The following is a 24961-nucleotide window of genomic DNA, read 5'->3' as shown; positions in this document are numbered from 1 at the left end:
CACGTAGGGTTCCCGGTGCATGGAACCTGCTTCTCCCTCTGCCTGTGTCTCTGCCCCTCTCTCTCTCTCTCTCTCTGTGACTATCATAAATAAATAAAAAAAATTAAAAAAAAATAAAATAAATAAGTTGAAACCTCAAATTTTTATCATCGGTTTAAGAGTTGAAAAGGATAGAATTTTGGTACATTATAAATATTAACATTTTAAAATGATAGCATTTCTGATAACATAGCTTTATTTCATTTCATTCCAAGTACACTGTCTTTAACGTCATTCCTGTTCTATAAGGAAAATAGGAAAAAATAAGGAATTTTGGCAAATATACAAAGAAGTAATATAACTAATCTGATTGTGAATGGCTAGTAAATACACTGTTATTTGTCTCATTTTAGAGTTATCTCTGATAGCTCTTCAAGGTATACCATTTAAAAAAATCTCTTCAGGGATCCCTGGGTGGCTCAGCGGTTTGGTGCCTGATTTATTCATGAATAAATAAATAAAATCTTTTTAAAAAATTAAAAAATAAAAATAAATATAAATATGTCCAATGCAAGTGGTGACTATGATTACACTGGTGGGACTGAGGAATGTATACAATTGTTGGATTGAATTGCATACGATACACCTGAAACTAATATAACGGAGTATGTTAATTATACTTCAATTTTAAAACCAGGTAAGAGTAGAAATACATCCAGTGGAATAAAAGCACCATAGCAATTTTGTATGGGGCATCATACCACTTAAAATGACATGACTAGGGTCTTCGAAGCTCAGAAAGCTTACATTGCTCCCTTTCTCCCCATTGAAGTTGTGTTTCCATTCATTCTCCCCACAGAATTTAATCATAATACTTGTATCCTGAAAGGTCATTTACTGGTCACCTTATTACATGTCTCTGCCATGCAGAGATGTTTAAATTTTTTAATTTATTTTTTATGGGGATCCCTAGGTGGCTCAGCGGTTTAGCACCTGCCTTCTGCCCAGGACGTGATCCTGGAGACCCGGGATTGAGTCCCACGTCGGGCTCCTTGCATGGAGCCTACTTCTCCCTCTGCCTATGTCTCTACCTCTCTCTCTCTCTCTCTCTCTCTCTGTGTGTCTCTCATGAGCAAATAAATAAAATCTTTTTAAAAATTTATTTTTAACTTAACTTCCTATGATCTTATTTCTCTACTTGTTAAACAGTATTTTTTAACAATGTTTCAGTCAATAACTGGATTTGGTTCCCCTCCGTGTCTCTGAAAACAATAAATCGGAAACTACTTGACTTGCAGGTTTATGGGACATTCTCTTTTATAACGTTGACACCAGAATCTCTCATTGCACCTTTGCCTGACAGTCTACAATATTTTTTACAACCTGGAGTGATGCACCAAAGACTGGGTGTGCGTGGAGGGAAAGTGGAACAGGGTGCCTTGGTGAAAGCAGAACAGATAGGAGGACATTTGCAAGTTTAACTAAATAGGTTTCCTTAAAACCATCAGTTTCTCATTACTCCTTGTATATTTAGTCTATATGCACCACTGTTTTAGAGTAATACCTAAAAAATAAAATTGCCACATGGCTGTGCGCATATTTCACTTCAAAATAAACAAATAATTTTCCAACATGGCTGTATGAATCTACATCCCCACCATCTGTACGTGAGGGTTCCACATCTCCACACCTTTGCTCCCACTTGGTATTGTCAGGCTTTTAAATTTTTTGCCAATCTGATAGATGTAAAATGATATTTCATAGTGGCCTTAATTAAATTTTTCTGGTTACAAATTAGATTGAGCATATACTCATAAATTTACTTGCCAATCATGTTTCTCATCTATGAAATATGTACTTTTCTTATTTCTTACTGATTAATCTATTCCTTTTTCATTAGTAGCAGCTCTTTTATTGTTCTTTATACCAATTCCTTACAAAGATTTTCTTCTAGTTTGTGGCTTAAAAAAAATGCTGTCATTTGATGAGCCATGCATTTTGTAACCTGTTGAAGAAATCTTTTGGAAACAATATTCTTCTATATTTGCTTCTATTTTTAAAATTTTGTCTTTTACATCAATATCTTTAATTGTAATTTATGTGTGTGGTGTGTGAGGGAAGCATCAGTTTAATTTTTTAAAAATATTTTCTTTATTTACTCATGAGAGATGCAGAGAGAGAGGCAGAGACACAGGCAGAGGGAGAAGCAGGTTCCCTCGGGGAGCCTGTTGCAGGACTTGATCCCAGAACTCCGGGTTCACGCCCTGAGCCAAAGGCAAATGTCCCCAGTTTTACTTTTTCTGGAGAGATAATCACTTGTTTCAGCACTATTTATTTAAAACTCTGTGATAGGGATCCCTGGGTGGCGCAGCGGTTTGGTGCCTGCCTTTGGCCCAGGGCGCGATCCTGGAGACCCAGGATCGAATCCCACGTCAGGCTCCCGGTGCATGGAGCCTGCTTCTCCCTCTGCCTGTGTCTCTGCCTCTCTCTCTCTCTCTCTCGATCTGTGACTATCATAAATAAATAAAAAATTAAAAAAAAAAATAAAACTCTGTGATAAATCAAGTTTCCACATATACATGGGGGTATTATATGCACTGGACCTTCAATTCTGTTTCACTGTTCAATTTGTCTGTTCTGATGGCAATACTACATTTCCTCAATTACTAGAATTTGATATCTTATAGGTTACACCCCTCTATTTTCTTCTTCAGGTGTATCATGTTTATTCTTAACCCAAATTCTTCAAAAATCCTCCTAGGGTTTTGAAGGGAATGACACTGAATCTTATAAAACAGTTTGGGAATAATTGACACATTTATGACGCTGGATCCTTCCATCGACAATCATGGTGTCTCTCTCCATTTATTTTTATATTCTTTAATGTATGTCAAGAAAATTTTTGTAATTTTCCCCAATTATCTTATTTTTTTAAAGATTTTATCTATTTATGAGAGACAGAGAGAGAGGGAGGCAGAGGGAGAGGCAGGTTCTCCACAGAGCAGGAAGCCTGATGCGGGGCTCAGTCTCAGGACCCTGAGATCATGACCTGAACTGAAGGCAGACACTCAATCGACTGAGCCACTCAAGAGCCCCTTATCTTATATTTTTATTGTTTTTTTTTTTAAATGTATGCTTTCATTTCCCCCTCTTCATCCTTACACCTTTTCATTTTTCTTATCTTACTGCTTTGGTTACAACCTCTAGCTACAATGCTGACTAAAAGTAGTAACAGTGGTTTTCTTAATTCATTTTTTGATAGTAAAGTTTGCTGCTTAACAGATTTAAAATAGACTGAGAGGGAAAAAATGTGCCCAATCTCTGAACCTGGATCCCTTGTCTCTCTTGTTTATAGCCATCTCTCTAACTCCTTAAAGACTGTCTGGCTTAGGGTGACTGCTCAATCATTATTTATCAAATGTATGTGCTTCCTCCCGCCATGAATGATGCCACCTTACTGTACTGTATCAGTGTCTGATCTTACAAACTTTTCCTATTATAAATTCTTATATTACTTTTATATTAAAAACTTGGTTAAAGGATTAAAGTGTTACTTCATTTTGGTCTTAATTTATATCTCTTTGAATTTGATCCATTGTATATGTTTATTAGCAATTAAAGAAAAAAGTATGCATTCCTCTGCTCTCAACCCTCCAATGGTTTCCTGTATCACTTGGAATAAAATCCTAACTACTTCCAGAGCCTCCGAAGCCTTCCATCATCAGATGTCTGGCTACAACCCCATTGTCCCAGCCACCACTCTCCTTCTCCTCCTTGCCAGTTTGATCCAGGCACAGTAGTCTCATTGCTGATCCTTCTGCCTAGAATGTTCTTCCCCAGATCTGTGCATTTCTTGCTCCCTCCTTTCAGGGAGCTACCCACTGTCACCTTATCAACAGGGTTGACCCTGACCTCCTTATCTAAAATAGTACCTCCCACCCTCTACCTCTTTACCTAGCTTTGTTTTCCTTCCTATCACCTGCATAACACCTGGTATTATATGACATCCATTTATTGATTTGTTTAGTGTCACTCTCACCCCCTAGAATGCCATCTACATCCCAAAAAGACCAGAACAGTGTCTGACAAGTAATGCGACCCCATAAATATGTGTGGGATCAATGAGTTTGCTTTTCACCTTCCATGAAATGCCCATCCATGCCCCTTCCCAACTTCCTTTCCCTTTTATTCTAGTCACTGATGTGGAAACATATTAATCCCCTTTGTCATGTTTCTGACAAGTATTTTTCCCAGTGTTCCTGGTATTTTTAATTGTTTTGTGATCTTTTTAATGAACAGGAGCTTCCGTTTTTTATATAGACAGCTTTGCTATTCTTTCCTTGTGTCCTCCCCACTCAGCAGATAATTATTTAGCTAATCCTCTTTCCTAGGTTTTGAAGGTTTCCTTTTATACACTGAATTCTGTAATCCATCTGTAATTGATCCATGGTAAGGTGGGAGGTGAAGATCTTCTTCCCCAATTAGCCAGTTTTAGCAAATACCGTATAAGCAATAATTCTTCTTTGCCCACAGGTTTGTGGAGCTTTCTTTATCATAGATTAAATCTTCATGTATTCTAGATTCTATTTCTGAAGATGTCAATTATATAATGTAACCTCATGAGCACCAACCCTGCAGCCAGGGTATCTGGATGAACTTGGGACCATACTTAACCTCTCTGTGTCACCACATTTTGCCATCTGTAAAATGTGGGTGACAATAACACAAAATTGCCACTTTATAGGTCCAAAATGCTAGCAACTACCAGCCATTTCATACAGTTAAACATAATACCTACCTCGTAGGATTGTTGCGAGGATTCAATTAATTAATGAATGTCAAGTGCTCAGAAGAGGGCGCATCACCCATGGACGTTAGTTGTTTGCTTTTATTAGAGCAAGTGCCTCTCCTCATTATGCTTCTCCTTAAAAATCCCCAGCCACATTCATCGTTTTGGTTTTTTTCAGATGTACCCTGGAATCTTTGCTCACTTTCAGATGAATCTTCTGGAAGGCTGGTTGGGAGCGCATGGAGGTAATCATTCATTTGAGGAGCACTGGCAGCTTTGATTCCTGTCTTCTCACCAGCCACTGGCTGGTGTCCAGCTGACTCCCGTCTCCTCCGATGTTTCCACATCACGTATGTTTCCCACCTGGAGGAAGAGACAGGGAGATCTGACCTGAAGCCTGGGGGGCACAGGGGCTCATCTTACCAAATCAGCATTCCAAGACCAAGGCAACTGTGCCAAGAAGAAATCATGCCAATGATAAAGTTCCCTGAAAGCATCACCAAATTCCTCCAGCTGAAGCAGTGCAAGTGTGGGGATGTTGGCCGGCTACGGGCTTAATGTGCTGAATTGCTTGGAATCTGTGGGCTCTGACCTCACCAAGGACTTGGCTAAATGTCTCCAAATGAGGCTGGACACCCCTCCATTTATGTGGCTGTTGGGTGGCCGGAGCAGGGTAATGTGGGGTGGAAGGACCATTAGTGTTCTTAGTATTAGTATCGACTCATTTTGAGAAAGCTTCCCAAAGGCCCACATGACCAGGTGGGGAGCGGGGCCAGCACACCCCCAGGAGCTCAGGGCTGCCCGGGGACAACCACCACGGGGCCCTCATGTCCCCAAGACACCCTGAGGGCACTGTTGTCCTGAGTCCAAGGAAGTGGGACACTGAACCAAGTGTGTCTCAACATTTGCAGAGCAGGAGTTGTCTCTGAAGAGAGACGCTGCCCACAGGGTGGGTTCCTTGTGGGCTCTAAGCCCAGGTGGCCCGAGAGCTGTGATTCCCCAGGAGCCAGCCCAGCTGCTCAGCTCAAAAGGGTGACGTGGCTCCTCTAGCTTCTGAAGCGGATGTGACTTCTGTGGAGCAGGAACACTGGAGCCAAGGTGGCGTCTTAGTGGAGGAACCGGGGTGACCCCAGAGGGCACCGAGCTCTAGGCAGCCAGTCTGGGACAGTCTTGGACGCAAGCCCTGCTGCGTGGATTCAAGGTGGGGGCTGGAGCTGCTCCTCCACAGACTCATTGCTTGGGGAGCTGGGAGAGGTGCTGGCGAAGGCCTGCTCATCCCACGGCCTCCGCCAGGCTCAAGGCCTCTGCTCACCCCACAGCGGTCTGCTGGCTGGGGATGAGGGAAGCTTGGAAGTAGCTGTCTTATCCTTGGCGCCGAGGGCCCACGGTGTGGACAGCACCCAGACTCCTGTCGGGTCCCCCATGCCTAGCACAGTGCCAACAGAGGTCTCAGCTGGGGACAGTTCCCCTCTGCTTGCGGGCACTTTTGGCTGTCACGTGACTGGGTGGCGCCTCTGGCATTCGTGGGACAGTGCCACACCACCACAAAGACTGTTGAGCCACCGATGCCGTACATTCCGGATGGAGGTGCTCTGCATACAGGTGGTGCTGGGGGAGGCAGAGGGCGGCCTCCAGAGGTGCTCTCAGGAACCCAGGGCACCGCTGGAGTCCACTGGCCTCGTCCCCGGGGCAGGGCGGCCTCTACTCTGCTGCAGACCTGCCTCCTGGAGGGAGAGAGTAATTAGGGGGAAGAATGGAAATCTCCTGACTTTACAAATGTGACTTTGCAAAATGAGGCAGGAAGACAAATCTGTCTTCACTATTATTCATTAAGGAAAGTCCTTTATAAATCCCAAATTAACAATTTCTCATTTAAAGATGGGCGATTATCATTCTTTTCTGGCAATTTATGGCTTTCAAAATGCTGAAATATGAAAATTATTGGCGAGAAAAGTCCAGCCATGGTCATGGAAAACGGGACTCCACTTCAAAACTATTGATAAACATTTAAAAGATGATCAATACTCTACTCTAAAGCCTAAAAGTAAAAAATCACATACATACCTGTGAAATGACTGCTTCGCTGTGTTCCCGATGACCCCATGAAGGTCGGCTCTCCGGATGGCACGGAGCCCCAAGTGATGAGTCTAGCCAGAGGGTTCACAACTTGGAGATTCTCTGACCGAGGATGGTGACCCCACAGCATTTACGTTCTTAGTTTTTCAATGCTCAGGCTCCTACCAGCTCCCTAAAGAATCCCACCTCTGGAGGGAGATGGGTGTCTGTGCAAAGGAGTCACTGCAAATATTAGGAATGATGAAGGCCTTTCTGAAATGAGACTTCACGTCATTAGTCATGATTTACACATCCACCGAGACCTCCCCTGCCGGCATCATGCGGAAGACTAAGAATGAGCCAGAGCAGGGCTCTCCTGTACCGCCCGGCCACGCCCAGGGGCTCTCGGCCTGGGGCTACGTTCTCACCGCACAGGTTGAGAGGGTCCTCAGGAGTGCACAGAGGAGGCTCCCTACTGAGGTCGGAGAGTTAACTGCCCAAGGATGGGAGCCCAGGCGGCCTGAGTTTGGAGCTGGGCTGCTACCGTGGCCTGATGTTACCACTCACTTCCTCTGTGTTACATCATTAACCTCCCCGGAGACCAAGACATCTCGGAGACCCAAGACTTCTGGAAGGTTCGACCCTTGGGCTGGGTCATCAGATGAAGAAACAAACAAAGGTTCAGATGGGTGAACTGGTTTGGTCCAGTTTAGCCAAGGGGAGTCTCTACTAGGATCTGCACCCCGCCCCCTTCCTGTGCCCTTTGCACTACTCTGGGCTCCTTCTCCCGCAGCATCTGGCCAATTCCAAATAAAGATGCTGGATTCTGTTAAGAAAAAGAGAAACTAGAAACAGGACCAAAGCATCCCCACCCCACCATCCCATAACCACCAGCAAGAGGGCTGCCTGGAAGCCCTTCCCTCTGCCGCCCTTCACCTCCCACACCATCCCCAACAGGCCCCTGACCCGGGGAGGGGGCCAGTGGTCTTGTCCTCAGCACCCAAGGCTGGAGAGACAGAGATCAGGTTTGGGAGAGAACAGACCCCACGGCAAGCCTTGTCCCGCTGGAGGCCCCCTTTCTCCTAGTGGTCCAGCTACTACCTCTGCAGACAGGGGCCCTCACCCCTGCCTCCCCAGGGACTGTGAGATAGGAGTGGGCAGGGAAAGCGCTGAGTACAGGGCCACGTCATCGCTGATTCTACTCGCACCCTAGGCCCCAGCTACCTGGCTGGCACGGTGGGACCGCTGTCCTGGAAGCTTCGAGGCTGAATCACCCAGCTTGGTTACAGACAGCCTGGGCTGCACGGATCCCGCCTGCCTGCAGGGAGGCCCATCCAAGGCCTGGTACGGTCGCCCCCACCCCCCACACCAAGGGTTACCCTCTGCGCTGGGACAGGCTCGCCTTTTGTCATTCAGAGCCAGGGCCGCGCTCCCACCCTGGGGTCAAGCAGCCACTTCCAAACCCCCAAGGCGCTCAGCTCGCTGCGGGGTGGCCACTGCAGGTGCTAGGGCACAAGTCTGGCTGGGGGCCGGGGGTGAGGGACCGGGCAGGGGATCTGAGTCCACCGGAGCCCAGGCCTGGCTTGGTGGGGGAGGGGGGGGAGGGAGGCTTAATGGGATCAGATTGGTGTAATCCCATTTCAGCCTTTGTCATTCCGGTGGCCGCGGAGACCGAGCTGGGGGGCCGGGCCCTTTAAGGCGAGGCGCGGCCACACCAGAGACAGGCCGGCACGACAAAGGCCCCCGAGGGATCCAGTGGCGGGAAATCAGGAGATGGAGGTGGGTGGAGGAGGGAGGGTGGGCGCCCAGCGGGACCTGGGCCCCTGAGGCTGGGCCCTGCCGCAGGCCTTAGAGGGGACCCTAGGCCGCTCTCTCTAGCCTTGGGCGCGCCGTGGGTCAGGGCCCCCAGTATTATTGGGCGCAGGCCCCCCGGAGAGTTACCCCAGCAAGGTCGCCCAGGGTGGAGATGGAGAGCCGCGGGAGATGGAGAGCCGTGGTGGCGCCCACCGATGGCCTCCCTGCCTCCGTGGGGCTCCGAGCTGCCGGGAGGGGGTGCGACCCCACCGGCTCCTGTCTCCTTTGAGGCCCATGGGGTGCGTGAAGACTCGGGCAGAACGGGCACCCCTCGCGGCCCCGGCCTGGGCTCTCCCTCCCTGACCCCGCACAGCTCCAGCTCTGGGGTCGATGGGAAGGGGTGCAGGTGGGGGTGTGGGTGCGGCCTGCGGGGCTGGGAAGGCGGTGCCCAGGGTCCACGCTCGGGGAAGCTCAAAGGCCAGATGGGTGAGGCGGGTGGTGTATGGCGAGGGGGTCATCCGGAGCTGAGAAGGGGGGTGGTTGGGGTGAGGGGGAGATCGCAGAGGCCCAGCGTGGTGGGGGGACACAGAGGTCGGGGCGGGGTGTGGGGGCCAGAGGCCAGACTCCGGGCCTCCACGCAGCGGGAAAGAAGTAGGGTGGACCCCAGGGGCGCAGGCCCCTCCAAGGGGTGGCGGGCGGTGGATTCGGTCCTCGAGTCAGAAGAACCCGGAGGTGCAGACCCGAGGGCACAGTGGGCGCTCCACTCAGTAGGTGCCCCGACAGCGTTTTCGGTTCCTCCAGGGGGCTGGGCCTCTTGGCCAGGCAGGTGTAGACGGGCAGGGACTCGCACAACTCTCCGCGCCCACACCCCGCCCGTGCGCACACTCCCACACCTGGGCCGGCCACAGAGAGCCCTCCTGGGGCGGAGGCGCCGGTCAGGACCTCTGGGTCCGAGCTGGAATCACAGCGGCTTCAGGGCAGCAGCAGCAGCACGTGCCGGCCGCCGCCGGGGCTGGGATTTAGGGGCAACCTCTCTGGCCTGGGGGTCAGAAGGGGCGGCGGGAGGGGGGGTTCCAGGACCCCAACTGGCCCTGACGCGCAGCAGCGCTGGGGCGCCTGTCGCCCCAGCGGCCCGGGCCTCGCAGGGCCCCCGTGCTTGCGGGCCTGTCCCCTCCTTGTGGCTCAGAGCTGGCAGTGCGCTCCCCGCCCCCGGTGCCACCAGGCTGGTCCACGGCGCTGCGCTGCTGGGAGACCCTAGGCCGTCACCCCGTCCGCGGCCACTCGGGGAATGCGCTCCCTGACCTTTCCCCAAAGCCACGGAGGGCAGAAGTCAGCTTAGGTGTCTCACTTCGGAACTATTCAAATAGGCAATCAATTTTTATGATGTAATTTATAATTTATGCAGGTTGTCTTCATACATATGGTGTTGCTTTTGTGTGTCGGGCTTTCAGGTGCTTTATTACTCTGACGGTGTGATTTGCATTCACGTTAGGTTACCAGGATCATATTTCTCCTGTTTACACCATAAGGGCCCAAAATGAAGATTAATGCCTCCTCCCTTTGCCTGGGGCTGCTCCCAGTAGACCCCAGACTGCAGCTTCCCCTAGACCCCCAGAGCCTGGCTACCCGAGAGCCCCGGCCCGGAGCCTTGAGCTGCCGGAGAAAGAGGCCCTGACAGCCTGGACCTTGCAGGAAGCTTCGCTGGCACTGCAGAGGGTCCAGACAGGCGGCCTGCTCAGACCGTGTGCTTGAGCAAAGGCCCGAGGTCTCTGGGGACAGAAGCAGAGGCAGGCGTACAGGAGCCTCCCTCCCAGGGAGGCCATGGCTGCGCGTGGGCAGGCCACTTGGCTGCATTGTCACCACAGTATCCCACAATCCGGAGGAGGAGAGCCAGTTGAGGTGGACTCTACTGCGGGGCTGCGGGAAGCCACCTCCAGTTTTCTGGGGAGTGGGGGACAGATAGGATCTGGGAAGGCCCAGGATCAAGGAAGGTGGTGACCAGATCCTGAGGTCCACCAAGTGACCCTCCTGGCTTCCGGCATATCCAGAAGCCCTTGCCAAGGGGGGATAGCAAGAGACTCCGTTTGGGACAGGCCCCAGGGCAGAAGGAGCAGCCCCAGAGGCCCTGTGCTGGGCTTGCCAGACACAGCTGAAATGATTAAGCCAATTAAGCTCGAACAAACAGACGCGAGGCTAAGCGGGCTTTGACCCCGAAGAGAAACCGCGTCTTGGAATGCAGGTGCTCAGGCCAGCTACAGGCCGAGTGGGAACTGCTGGTGCTCAGCCAGCCATAGACTCGGGGTGATCTCGGGAGGCACACCAGCCCCGGAGGGCTCCCACCCCACCCCAGTCCACTCTCTTCAGCTGAAACAGGTCCTGTGGAAGAACCACTCAGGAGGCTGAAGAGTAGGGAGCAAAAGCTGGTTGTAGAAGCATGTGCTAAATCCCAGAAATACCCCCCCGTGGACTGGGGTTGGGGAAGATCCAAGCTCTGGTGGCTCAGGACACCCCAAGGATACCCCCAGCTCCTACAGGGAGGGTGGGAGAGGTTGCTTGGGGCCCAAGACCAATCTCAAGAGGGCTCTGCTCAAGGACTGTGTAGACGTTTTCAGGGTACCCTTGGTTCTCCAAAGGGTGTGTGTGTGTAGGGGGGGAGGTCACTCAACTCCCTGGGGAGCTAGGGTAGAGGGTCCGGGGTAGCCTGGCTGTTCCTTCACCCCCCAGGTTACATACCCCTGCCCACGTTTGGTGGTCGAGGGGTGCCAGCAGCCCCGGGGGGCTCTAGCGGGTGGCTGGGGGGCGCAGGGCCGGGAGCTCCCAAGCGTAATTATTTGATCTGCAGATGTAAGTGGAATTTATTGTAACAACAAATATAGTGATGTCAAAACCCAACCTTGGATTAAAGCCGGCAGCCAAAGGGGAAGTGTATTAATTTCCAACAGCATCTCAGGCCAGAGCCTATTAGAACAAGCTATTCTTCAGACCCCCCCATCAGAATTAATCATTGGGAGTTAATTTGAAGCTCAGACAAGTTGCTGTTAATTTAGTGCAGGGAGGACGGGATGGAATAAAAAGCTGAGGTGCTGGCCGAGCCTCGTGGGTCTCATTAATCAGCCAGCTGAGACGGCCTGGCTTGATTACAATTTGCAAAAAAATTCATTAGGGCCCGGGCGATTGACAATTTTTCTCTCTGCCTGTGATGTGACTCATTAGGCAGCCAAATGAAAGCCATGATGACGGCCATGATGACAGCGGCCATCAAGCGCCGCTTGTTTATCTTCCTCCCCTGGCCTGTCTCTCGGCCTCGGCCTCCGCACCCGGTCTCTGGGCGCCCCGGCATTCAGGGGTTGGGGAGGAGGGGGGCAGCTTCCCGAGAGGGCAGAGGGGCTGGCGGTGGCGCCACCGGCAAGGCTGGGGGAGCCCAGGGGCGAGGGTGTCCTCCTGCATCCAGAGGGCCGGGACCTCACAGCCAGGGAGGGCTGCGCAGCTTGGGTGCCCCCCACCCTCCCCAGGGGGGGGATCCCTGAAGGTAGCCCCCCCCCCCGCTTCTAGGGGGAGTCACTTTCCCCTTTCCCCTTGGTGCAGCCAAGGCTGTGGGCCGCTCTGGGCCTTCCATCCCTACCCTGGGCTTTTGGAGACCTTGGGTACGAGTTACACCTGTTATGGAGTCAGGGTCTCTGGGAAGTGGGCGCCCTCCAGAATCTGCCGCGGGGACCCCGCTCTCAACACCCGGGGTTCTGAATGCAGGCTGGAGGGCCGAGTAGGGGCGCCCCCCGCCCGGGGGGCCACGGCTCCTGGGGCTGGGACCCCGCTGTTCCCCAGAGCGGGGGTGCGGATGCATCCTGCGCGGGGCTGCGGGGCTCAGGTGTGGGTGTGGGTGTGGGTGTGGGTGGGGGAGTGGGACCTGGCGGGGGCGGCGTCTCCGCCAGCCTCAGATGCCCCAGCAGCAAGCGGCCTGGAGCAGGTGCCGCCAACGGGCCATCCTGGCGCGCGCCCCCGCGGGCCCCTGGCGGGGTCGGGGTGGCGCCCTCCCTGCAGCCCGGGCGCCAGGCCGGGTCCCCCCGCAGGCCCCGGGCTCCGCGTGAGGCACAGCACGGAGCCCCCAGGCTCCCCGAGGCCCCCGGAGGCCCGGCCACTGTTTTATGGTGCTCACAGCCCGAGCCTGGGCCGCGTCGGGCCGCTGGAAAGCTCGGGAAGGCGGCGGGCAACGGTGGCTCGGCGGAGAGGGCCCCTCGCTTGCGCCTGAAGTGCGGGCGCAGGCCTGGGCCCCAAGGCCCTCGCCGCGGGGAGGGGGCGGGCTGTAAGCGGGGTCCCCCTCGTGGGGCTGCGCGCCGCTGCCCGGAACCTGCGCCCCTGGCCGGAGGCCGCGGCCCGGGAGCGCCCCGCTCCTCTCCGCCCTCGGGCTGCAGGTGCACGCCCGCTGCGGGCCCCGGAGCACCCCGGAACCCCGGGCCGGTCCACGACAGCCTCCAGCGGGCCGGGCCGCGCGCGTCGGGGTCGGGAACCGAGCGGGCGCGCGGGGCCGCGGGGCGCGCGGGGGCGGGAGTGGGGCGGGGGCCGGGGCACGCGCTTCCCGCGCCCCGGGGCCACCCCGCCGAGCTGCCCCGCTCTCAGGCGCCCTGACGGCCCGGCCTGCATCCCTCTCCCCGACCCCCTTTGTGCCGCCGAGGGCCCCAGAGCCCTTGGGGTGGGGCGGCGGCCGGGTCCCGCCCCTCCGACCCCGCCCGGAGAGGGTTCTGCCCCCGCCGCAGGGTAACGCCCGGAGCCTGACTTAGGGGCGCTCGGCCCAGCTCGGGGCGCGAGCACCGCTCCTTTTCGGACCGGGGATGTTTGGAAGGAAACGCGTTTCCTCCCTGGCTGTGGTCCCTTTAGAGCATCAGGAGTTTGTGAGAAGCCACCAATACCCGCACTCGCTTTCCCTCCTGCGGGCGCCCGCCTCCTCGTCTGGCCCAAGTTCGCCAGCCTCCTAGGTATTGATTAGACCCGTCCAATAGGGGAGATGTCAGCTTTCTAAGATGAAAACGAGGCGCCCTTAAATTTATAACCCAACTAGAGCTCTTGCTCTCCAATTAAAAACCTGGTAAGGTGCAGGGTGGCTCATGTCCAGCCAGCCTGAGAGACCAGGACAGGGGACTTTCATCCAGTCCTGGCCCCAGACCAGCTGCCTGGCCACCCTCTCGCAGTGCCCTCGAAGCAGTCGAATCTGGACACACTTATGACACCCAGAGACTGGCCTTTTTTTTTTTCCTTCTCTCTCTCTTTCCTTTTTATTATTCACAAGACTGCGATTGTTTAAATGTCATAACTTATAAGAAAATAAGCTACATTGAAATAAATTAAACACAACGGAGACGTGCTTCAAACATGGCTCAGATAGGATGTGCAACCCCAGGAAAGAAAGCCAGGCAAAACCAAAGCAAAGCAAATGTCCAGGCTGCCCAAAAACATCTGCTTTTCAGTCAACTAAAAAAACAAACAAAACAAAAAACAAAAAAACCCCACCAAGATAGAAACAAAAATGAGCGTAAACCCTATGGTTTGTTCTTGAGTGTCATGTTTACCTTTGGAAAAGTATGGAAAGGTGGCTGCTATGCGTGGCGGATTACAGCAGAGGTTTTGTTTTCTTCTGGAATGTGAGTGGAGAATATTATTGGGTTGTTTGGTCCTATAACTTTCAAAATACTGCAGCTGAGATCCAGTTTATATAGATATCTATGTACAAAGTAGGATAGTATAATAAATATTTAGTGTGTCTTCGGGTGTAGCTGTAGCCCCTTCAAAAGCAGTCTTTTTAAGCCTTTTTAATGAATATACTCTCAATGTGCTTGGGATGTCCAAAGTTGGGGGGGGGGTGACTTTGAGTTTTGCTTCAAACACAGCAGAGGCCACCGTGGTTCCCTCCAGAGCTGTGGCTTCTCCACGGTGGCCCAGGCCCTGGCTCTCCCTGGGCCCTCAGGGTCGGGCCTGCTCCAGCTGCTGATGCTGACTTCTGATAGCGAACCTGCTGACGTGGACGGGGATGGGGACGACGATCTTGGGGTTCCTGGAGGGCTCCCCTGTCTTGGAATTGGCATTGCCAGCCTTGACTCGTTTCCACTTGGCCCGGCGGTTCTGGAACCAAATTTTCACCTGCACCTCGCTGAGTTTGAGGGCGTGGGCGATCTGCGAGCGCTCGGTCAGCGAGAGGTACTTTTTGCAGTGGAACTCCTTCTCCAGCTCCAGCAGCTGCTCACTGGTGAAGGCAGTCCGCCGCCGCCGGTTCTTGCCCGTGGACGTGGTGCTGCCCGCGGCGCTGCCGCTCGGCGGGGTCTCCTCCAGCGCGTGGCCCGGGTCTTCCTCCTTGTGCGCCGCCTGGCCGGTCAGATTGTCATCCGAGCTGTAGTCCAGATCACTCTCCAGCGAGAAGCTCTCCTCCTTGCCCTTCGGGTCATCTTCCACCTTTGACTCGTCTTTCCCTTGCCCTCTGACAGCCCCTACTGAAAGCAAAACCAAACGGCGTTTTATTACATTTCGCACACTGGCCTTCCTCTCCCCTTCCCACCGTCACTTGGGCCTTTCCCCCCTTAGCGGATTGTCTTTCTATGACATTAACACATTGTGATTTCCTGGCCTTTGAGGGGCAGAGAAGGGGGGGGGCGTGAGAAAGCTCAAAGGAGGGGAGGAGACAGTACAGACGGCGGCCCTTTGCCCAGAACCATCACTCAAGGGGCCGCCAGGCCACGTCTGCATCCTTCCAGCCTCCGGCAGCCTAAGGCCGAAGGAACAGGAGGCGTGAGGCCCAGGAGAGCTTCCTCTTTGTCCCCGGGGTGGGGGCTGGGTGAGGACGGACGGGGAAATTCATGATCCATCTTGCCCCCCCCCTCCACGGTGAAAATTTACTGAACCTCAATGACACCGCAGGCAAAGTGGGGGCATGGGGGACGTACAGATCCCAGGCCGTGTTTTTTTTTTTGGGGGGGGGGAGACAGATAATGTTGGCCGAAGGGAAGTTTTGTAGCCCTAGGAGAAGTTCCCACCAGGAACCCCAACACACCCGCGGACGCACAGCCTCCCGGGAATCCGCTTCTCCGGGGCAAGCAGCAAGCCCAGTGACGGGGTTTAACAGGTCTGGGCGCCCCCGAGCACACGCACCGCTGAGACGCGCAGCCCAGTCCGCTACCCCTAAGGGTTGAAACCTCTCCGGGACCCCAGGTCACGGCGCGCGGGAGGCGGGAGGCGGGATGGGGGGGGGACAGACGCATCCAAAGTCGCCGCCAGACAACTGGTCCCGGGAGCGAAATGCACCCCCAGGCCCCCCTGCCCTAGCTTGTTGCTCGGCCCTAAATGCCCCCCGGAGGCCTCGCGGTGCAGCTCGGCCGCGTCCTCCCGGCTGCTCCGTGGGGGGGGGGGGGCGGGAGGGGGAGGCCCGGGCCGGGGTCGCGCGGGGGCTCGGCCCCAGCGGGAGCCCGGAGCTGGCTCGCCCCCGCCCCCTCCCGCCCCCGCGCCCGGGTCGCGCGCGCCGCCGACTCACCGAGCGACGCCTGCACCGCCTCGGCCGCGGAGAAGGCGAGCAACGAGCCCTCCTTGGCCAGGAAGCCTTTGCCGTCCTCAGGGTCGGCTTGCAGCGCCTCCGCCTTGTCGAAGTTGCCGCCGCCCGGCAGCGGCTGCGGCGCGAACTTGCGGGCGGCCGCCGCCTCCTGGTGCTGGGGAGACGCGGAGAAGCCTCCAGGCAGCGTAGCCATGAGCGTGGAGGTGAGCGCCATGCCCTGCGCCAAGCTGGAGCAGAAGCCGGTGGGCAGGCTGGGGATCTGGTGGTGGGGGTGCGCCGGCGGCAGCGCGGGCTGCAGCGCGGCCTGGGGCAGGGCGGGCGGCGGCGGCGGCGGCGGCGGCAGCACCACCGGCCGGTAGGGCATGAACATGGGGTAGCCGGTGTAGACGAAATGGCCGGGGCTGGGCTGCGGCGGGCTGCCGATCAGCGAGTCTATGCTGAAGGCGGTGCTGCTCCCCAGCGGGCGCTGCATCATCATCAGCGACGGCGGGAACGCTGCGCTCATAGACGCGCTCGGGAGAGGCCAGCGAGGGGCGAAAAGTCCCCGCGCCGCGCCGCTGCCAGGAAGCCCGCCGGGCGCCGGGAGCACAGCCGGGCGCGCCGGGCACGGGCCGGGCGGGACCCGGAACGCAGGCGCCGCCGACCCTCAGTCCTGCGCCGCGTGCATGCCCGGCGGGGGCGCGAGCGGGCGGTGCGCGGGCTGCGGCCGTGCGCCCCGGAGCGGAGAGGCCCCCCCGGGCCCCGCGGGCGCGCCGGACCCGCCGCTTCGCCGCGTCGGAGCCCGCGCGCGCGCCGCGTGTGCCACCCTCGGCCCCGGCTCGCAGCCGTCGGTGCGTCCGTCTGTCGCGTCCGCCGTCCGTCGCCTCCCGCGGGCCGCCGGGGAGCGCGCGGAGCCGGCGCACTTGTCCTCGGCGGGCGCCGCCAGCACCTTTAAATCGCGCTCCTCTTTCTCATTCACATTTTGCCTGCTGCCCGGCCGGGCTCGGCTCACGTGGGGCCGGGCGCCGCCGCCTATTGGCTGCGCCGGGAGGGGGCGGGGCGGAACGAGGCCCCGCCCCCTCCCCGCCGCCGGGCCCGGCCCGGAGCCGGCTGCGGGCGCCACCGGCGGAGCGCGCGGGCCCGGGAGTCGGAGGCTGCGCGCCGGGCCCGCGCCGCGCAAACTTGAAAGGGGCTTTCGGCTCCGAAGCTGCGGCCAGCCTGGTGGAGGGCAGCTTCCGGGGTTACGACCCGCCGCGACCGGGCCCAGGGCGCTTGCTCCCCCACCCCCCCCAAGCGCCTTGGAACCAACCCAGCGTTGGGTGCTGCTGCTGCTGCTGCTGCTGCGCCCGCGGCCCCGCAGAGGTTCCCGGAGTTGGGAGCAAGGTCCTGCCCCTTCGCATCCGCCCCCGGGGCGCTGGTCGGGAGCTGGCAGGTCGCAGCCACGGGCGGGAGCCCTCGGGGCCGCTCGCGGCGCCCCACGCGCGCCCGGGCGGGGGCGGGGAGTGCGCTGGCTCCGCATCCCGACCCGGGCCCCCCTGCGAGCGCTCCCCTTCTCATTTTTCACCGACGTCCGTAATCACCGCACCTATTTACCCACTTTGCCCGCGCGCACCAAAATAACAAGCCACGATAATTATGATAATAGAGCGAGTCCTTTATCTGGCTCCATCCTCGGGGAGGAAGGGGGGGGAGTCGCGGTGCCTCCGGATTGTCTAACGTTGAGATTATCCTGATGAAAGCTTTATGATGTTTGCTCAAATAAAAGCTGCGTTTTGTAAATAGGCGCTAATTAGGCACGTTGAGAACGGAGGGAGCGCTCACCCCGGCGCCGCCGCCCGGTTCCCTGCGCGAGGATTCGAGGGCGCGCGGTTCCCCTTTGCCTGCTGAGGATGGAGCCGGTTCCCTCCAGACAATGGTAAAACGTGAGAATTTGGGAGTCTGGGAACTGGCCGGGGAGGGAGTGGGACCTGGAAGGGTGGGGGAGGGAGGATGCTCATCACCCCTTCTCAATGACAAAAAAGAGAAACTTCCAGTTCTTGGATTCTCCTTTAAAAAAAAAAGGGAAGGAAGGAATCATTCGTGGCGAGGGCAGCCGGTGCAGTGCGCGCCAGCGCGCGCGGGGCTTCCACGCGCCTCCAGGGCCTCGGCTCCAACTCCCCGGGTCTAGACGTTCTCCCGGAGGGGCCGCCGAGCACCTGGCTGGGGGGTGGGTGGGGTGGGAGAGGAGAGCAGGGCATTGTTGTATCAGTCATTAAAAATCAGCTCACGCCGAGGAGCTAGTGGTTGGGGAGTTGGCCCGTGTTGGACGTGTGTTATGTATCACTTACAAGCACATTTAATTGGGAGATAAAGATAAATCGATCTTTATGAATTTATCGACCCTCTTCTTTGAAGCTCTTCTTTCTGGCTCTTCTTCTTCTTTCTCTCGCTCTAACCCCAAGGCCCCCCCGGGGGGGGGACGTCTTAATTCCAGACCACCTCTTCAGCTGCGCAGTCTGGCCGGGAACCCACTGCCCACCCAAAGGGCCCCCGGAGGGAAGCGAGGAGGGTGCATCCCCGGCGCACCCCCCCTCCCCGAGGGATGGGGAACTCGCAGGCCCCGCCGCCAGCCGCCCCGGCCCCGCTCGCCCCCCTCCCCACCCGGACAAAGACGTCTCGAGCGCGCTTCCCCACTCCAGGCCGCAGTAATAGATGGCTCCGGCGGCAGGCGGTTTGAAAGGAATTCATTAGGGCGCTGCTGACTGTACTGCCTGCACTCCCTTCACGCCCAGACCCCGAGGTGGCCTAGGCGGTGCGAGGGGGAACCGCTGGCATCCGCCGGGCAGGAGGTGTCTGTGGGGTCTCTAAGCTCTCTCCCTCCTTCCGCACTCCTACAAAAGAAGAAAAAGAAGAAAAGGAAAAGGAGAGAGGGAGAGGGAGAAGAAGAAAAAAAAAATCGAAGCCTGGGGCAAAAGGCTGATTTCTTTATGAGCATAATAAATACTCCCTCTCATTATGAGATAGTTACAGGCACACAGTCTCTGGTTACCTTGTTTTTTCAATACTAAGGGCAAAAAAAAAAAAAAATTGTTCGACTCCTTGCTTGATTTACGTTGCTACAGCCGGGTCTCTTCGGCGCTTGACACTGGCGTGCCTGTGTAGGCTGTTACTCATTTTACCTAGGCAGCTTTGCCATGCACTTTGCTATTTCGCCATAAAAATATTGTTCTAGGGACTTCCGTCGCCTGATTACCCTCCGAGAGACAGGGATTCCTTTGATTATTTTGGTGATAGTTCTACATTTAAAGTTCAGCAAGAAGATTTAGGTCCGTTGAATTATAGCTACACTTGAAATAATTTGATGGCATATTATTTGCATCCATAAATTGCTGTGGAAAGTATTGACTGCGGGGGTTATAATACTAATCTTCTTTTATTAGTGAGTTCAGAGAATTCTCATCAATATGAATTTTATTTACTAGTGTGCTTTTTCGCGGATGCAACGCAGTAATATTTTCTCATCTAATGCTTAACTGCTCAGAAAACGACTGTTCGCGTCATAAAAGGATTCTTGTGTTTCGCCGTGATTAGCAAGATTCATTCGGGGCACCTCAGCTACCTGCAAAGCGTTCTGAGCGCGGGGACTGCGGGTAATAAAAGCCCTTAGAGTTCTTCCTCGACTCCTCGGAGAGATTGATGGGTAGCGAGCGACAGGTACCTGGTTTATCCAACCTCCGGATTCCTATCTGCTCACCTCGGGACTGTCTCAAACGGCAGAGCCCTTGGGGTGACTCAGCTCGGCCCAGGCTGTGCGGGGGGGAGGGGGGGGGGTCCACCCGGCACAGATCTTTGCAACTTTGCCTTTGGAGGTCCCCCACCCCTAGCTCCCTCAGAGTGGGAAAAAGGAAGGACCCCACTGCAGGCACATCTGGATCCTCCAAACTCTAGTTAACTTCTGGGAACTTTTTTTTTTTCTCCCCCTAGGAAGGCTCCCATGGGGATGAAGTTGGCCCACCCCTTGGGCACTTTTCTCCTCGGCCGGTGCCAAGCTGGTGTCAAGATCGCATTAAGCCACTTAAAACCTCAGACGTCAGTAAAAGTGATGGTAATTAAGTTGTCTTCATGCTTCGGGGCTGTCCCAGTCAACGTTTGCATGCAGGTGTATGGCGGCCGAGTATAAAATGCTAAATGCACAAGTAAATGAATATTCATAAAGCAAACTTGCATTGGCCTGTCGCGTCCAGCCCGGAGGAGGAAGCCCTGCGGACCGCGCGTTTTCTTGCTGCCACCAGGGTGGAGGTCGAGGGCGGTTGTGGACAAGGGGCAGCAGTGGGTGCCCCGGAACTCCATGGGTGCAGAGGAACCCGCAGACCCAACGGGCCGGGTGCTCCCGCCCGCCACCCAGTCCCAGGAGACAGGCTGGTTTCTCTGGCAACCGTGTTGTTTTTATTTATAGAGACTTTGAGTGGCCTGATCATTCGGTCATTGCAGCAGCTCTTGCTCCTGGCAATCGTTGGGAAATAGCTTGGGATGGGTTTTATTTATGGAAGGGCAATTGGGATTCACACCCAGCAAACCCACAACATTCCCTCCCAAGCCCAAGACGCGCTTACAAAGGGGTGCTTGTGTAAAATTCCCCATCAGACACACCAATTTGCAAGTAGCAGAAAGCATTGAAGCCTCATCTTTTTTAACTATTTTATTCAGCCTTTTTTTTTTTTTTAATCTGAAAGCCCAAAATAGACTCCATGTGGTTCTAAGTGAAGTCAGCCCTTGGCTGGCTTTGAAATAGCTCCTGCAATTATGTAAAAGAGCCATTCACTAACAGAACGGAATTAAAAGGGATCTCGCCCGCTTCCCTTTCATTGCCAACCTCTCCTGTTTGGCTTTTCAAAGCACTTCCAACACGATGTCTTTCTCCAGGACAAAAGGCAGAACAAAAAAAGTCCCCAAACTTGTAAATTGAACGTCAAGGGAACTTTAAACAATTTAAAGCCCATAAATAATGATAAAGGGGACTGGCAAAAAAGGCAAACCCATTCAATTAATAGAGTTTCCCAAGCAAAGATCAAGTGGTTTATAAAATGAAAGTCTTTGGTTTCATTATTCTCCTCCTTGACCATGCAGAAAGCAGGACAGGGGGTTTTTCTAAAGCGCCCTGAAGAAGAAGCACTTTGCGGGACTGTGTGTGCTGCGACATTCTTATGGAGAAAGTTTTGCTTTTTATCCCCCACCCTCAAAGTAGCAGAAACAAAACCGCAAACCAGAAACGTGAAGGGGAGGAGACTTTTTTTTTTTTTTTTGCATTTTCTTAGGGGAGTTGGAAAATGTTCCCCGCAGGCCTGAAGGCCCGGAAACCTGACCCTTAACACCTGCGCTAACCCTCCCCACCCCAGTGCAGGGGTGGGGGGTGGGGGACAGGGGGAGCCATGGCTTGGGGGCCTGCGAGCTGTGCCCTCGTGAGATCTAGGGGTCGGGGTCTGGGGTTCCTGCACCGCCCGGGAGTGTGGGGGCTGCCGGCGTGGACACGCTGACCTGCCCCCCCCCATCCTGGGCTCGGCTCCAGACCCCCCCCCCCCCAGCCGAGGCATCCGAGGGCGCGGGCAGGGAGTTCTCATTGCTTTTCGGAATAGCCCCACAGCTTGGAGTGGTGGGTGCGTGACTGCTGGGGGTCCTGGATGGTCCTGGAAGCCCGGCGCGGGCGCCCCGGGAGCACCCAACCCGGGGTGGGGGTCGGGGTGGGGAGCAAGGGGGATCCTCTGCAGGGCCTGAACCCGGCCGCCCCTGGGTTGCCAGGCGGAGGCCGGGCCTGAGGGCTGCAGGTGGGGGCCGGAGGCTGAGACGCGGGGGACCGGGCACGGCCTTGGGTCTGGCCGGGGCTGGCGCGTGGGGTCCGGGAGGCCGCGCCCTGGGCGCTGGGGAGGGAGGCGCAGGCGGCGCGGCGCGGCTCACCTGTCTCCTCCCACCTGCCCCCGCGGATTCCCGCGGCCCCACCTTTCGGGGACTTCAAACAGCCCCCCCGCCACCCGGCGCCCGACTTTCATCTCCCCGCACAGCGGGCATTGTTTGCGGGACTTCACAGATATGCTAATCCCGGGGCCGCGAACCGGGCGGCCTGGGAGGCGCAGAGGGCACGGAGGGGTGAGGAGGGGCGCAGGCCGGCCGGGGCCTGGGGGGCTTCCCCGGGGAGGCCCGGGGCCGGGCACGGATGGACGCTGAGGTCGGGGGCGTCGGGCTGGCCGCCCTTGGCCCGCGCGCCCCGTGCGCCCCGTGCCCGTGCGCCCCAGCTCCCGGGAGGGGACCGTGCGTCGGGGGAGGCCGGCCGAGGACTCGCGTGCGGCTGCCTCCCCAGGGCCTCGCAAAGCAGGGCCCCCCACCCCCGACAGCCCGGACCCCTGCGGGGCCGGTGGTCTTTTAAAGAGGTTCACCTCGACTTCATCCATTTAACCCCTTCGAAACCACCCTGGGGCGATCCAGGGAGCGTTGGGATCAGCAGCTGCCCGCCCCGCCTGGAGGAGCATCCCTCCCACTTTTCACTCCTGCCGGGATCCCCCAATCAAAAGCAGCCATCGCTCTCAGGGTGCAACTCCGTTGCTCCTTCCAGAAAGACTTGCAAACCAGAGCGCGCGTGGGCTTTGGTTCCCCGCTCCTTCTGATTAGAAAGCGTCTCCCAGAGAGGAGGACACCGGCTTCCGGGGAGGCTTTGGGTGCAAACGCCAGGGAGAGACGTTGGCTACCTGGGGAGGGAGCCCGAGAATGGCCTCTGTCACTCCTGTGGAGTTCAGGGCAAAAGGTCTCGGTGAAATTTCCCTTCCCGGTCAGCTCACCTAGAAAAGCTCCAGGTGGGTGGGTGTGTGTGTACCTGACCAACCTACCTCCACTGAGGTTTTCCCAGAAGACAGCTTTGACTTCTTCTAGGGACAGGGGCGCAAAGAGGGCCCCCTTGACATGTCAGGCTTTCCCAAAGAGAGGGCGCCAGGGGTGTGTGCTGCTGGGGGCGAAGAGCCCTTCGATTAGCCCTGGATTCTGGGAAGCTAACGATAGAGGCTAACCCCTTCTAAAAAGGCAGACAGGATCCCTTTGCTTACAACAGAGCACCCAGTTTCCAGAACCGAGAAAGGAAAGATGCTGGCTCCAGAGCCACTGGGATGGACGCATTCCACACTGGAGAAAGACCCCAGTGTGCATCCTTGACTCTTGTTTGAGAGGCTGACAAGATGCTGAGCACCCGCGTCCAGGAGGAGGGCAGTCAGTAGAGACTGGCCACAGAACTTACCACTCCTCTCCATCCTCTTTGACTCACCTGTCCCCTTTGCTCAAGGACCTGAGGTGAGCGGTTGGCCATCGGCCATGAGGGAGTGTGAGCCAGTTTCCTTGGGTGAGGCTTGCGAAGTGAAATGTAAGTAGTAGGCACCTGTATTTGCCAGGCGGGGACAGTCTCAAACCGTTCCCTGGTTACATCATGCACGCCCGCCGTCTTGATTGCTCTCTGCTACCGCCTGAGAAGCTCGCAGTGGTAGGAGAAGGAGAGCATCCTTGTTTTTAGGCCTCTTCATTGTCCCTGCTCCCCCAGGTTCCCTAAACTTACAGCCCCTCACTGGTGGTGATTGCAGAAATCATTGGAGATGCTGACCTGCCAGGCCTCCGAAACAGAAGAGACTTGGCATTTCCCCTGCTTGTCATCTGGAAAAATACAGGGAGACTGAGTTTGTCTGACTTTGCGGCCAACGGTTATCTCCCTTATGCGTGTAACCATGAGGTCCCCGAACTGTAGGGGAAAAGGAAACCAAGAGCAGGGATGGAGAGCAAACTCAAGCATCCCCAAGTGTTTTCATCCAGGGGCCAAACTGCTAGAGCACTTGTCGATCACACAGGAGAAAAAGGGAATGAGGAGAGAGGAGCTCTTTGAGGCCCAGCAGAAAAAATCCAGAAAACTCGAATGCTGTCCCATTACTGTCCTAGGGGACACTTCTGGATTTTGTAGGAAAGGAAAACTTTTTTTTTTTTTGTGGGGCATGTTGCCCTTGTACATGTGTCTGTGTTGAGAGTGCCTGCCTTCCTTCCTTCTTTCCCTCCGTCCCACCTTCCTTCCTTCCTTCCTTTGAACAGAGAGAAAGCATGTTGCTCATACCTTACTATCCAGTGTTTATTCTCCACAGTGACTTTGAAACATCCTTCGAGGGGAAGTTATTCACATGGGTGACCACACTGAGGTAAGGGCTGCCTGTGAGGATGTGGCCATGGACCCCAGGAGAAGGGTTTGGGGGCTGCTTCTGGGGGTCCCAGCAGAGCAGCCATCAGGGTGGGGTGGCAGGCCTGATAGTGGGGCCGGGGCAGGGTTTGGGGAGCGGGCCTCTCATAGGCCTCGGTCTCCAGCTCTCCCCTTCCCCTGGGCATGTGTGAAAAACTAGGTTCTGCTGGGAAATGAGCCAAAGCCAGAAGCAATCCTGCTTGTCTCCACCCAGACAAACCTTCTGTTCTCTGAAGTCTGGGACAATAATGAACGTGCAGCTTCAGAAGCAGCAGAAATTGATCATGGTGGCGCAGAGAGTGAGGGTGATTGACATCATGTGACCAATCTGATGCATTCACTGAGTTCAGGGGACTTTCCTCCTCCCACCTTGGTCACCATGTCCTCTCCTTTTATTCAATAATTTTGTTTTTGAGAAGATGAGTATTGTAGAACCTGTTTGTCATTGTGCTGTGATAGTCCTCCCCTATCTTTTGGTTATTATAATTTCCACCTATTCTAAGTTTCTCTCAGACCCCCTTAAATTGCAACAAACACGCACCACCACCACCAAAGGAAAAAAAAAAAACAAGAACAAGAACCAAAACAAACAAACAACAAAAAACAA

At 55.7% G+C, this 24961-nt stretch overlaps 1 protein-coding gene across 1 annotated transcript; it reads right to left on the bottom strand.

The window, feature by feature from the left end:
* Nucleotides 1-14569: 14569 nt before the first annotated feature.
* GBX2 (gastrulation brain homeobox 2) lies at nucleotides 14570-16650 on the bottom strand. Its single transcript, XM_055345841.1, has 2 exons — nucleotides 16128-16650; nucleotides 14570-15093 (listed from the first exon to the last, which is right to left on the bottom strand). The coding sequence occupies exons 1-2, from the start codon at nucleotides 16648-16650 to the stop codon at nucleotides 14570-14572; spliced, it is 1047 nt and encodes a 348-aa protein (XP_055201816.1).
* Nucleotides 16651-24961: the final 8311 nt, after the last annotated feature.

Source organism: Nyctereutes procyonoides, unplaced genomic scaffold (assembly GCF_905146905.1).
Source record: "Nyctereutes procyonoides isolate TBG_1078 unplaced genomic scaffold, NYPRO_anot_genome, whole genome shotgun sequence".
Lineage (NCBI taxonomy): Eukaryota > Metazoa > Chordata > Mammalia > Carnivora > Canidae > Nyctereutes > Nyctereutes procyonoides.
The sequence above is the reverse complement of the archived record's forward strand: the minus strand, read 5'-3'. Positions and strand labels throughout refer to the sequence as shown.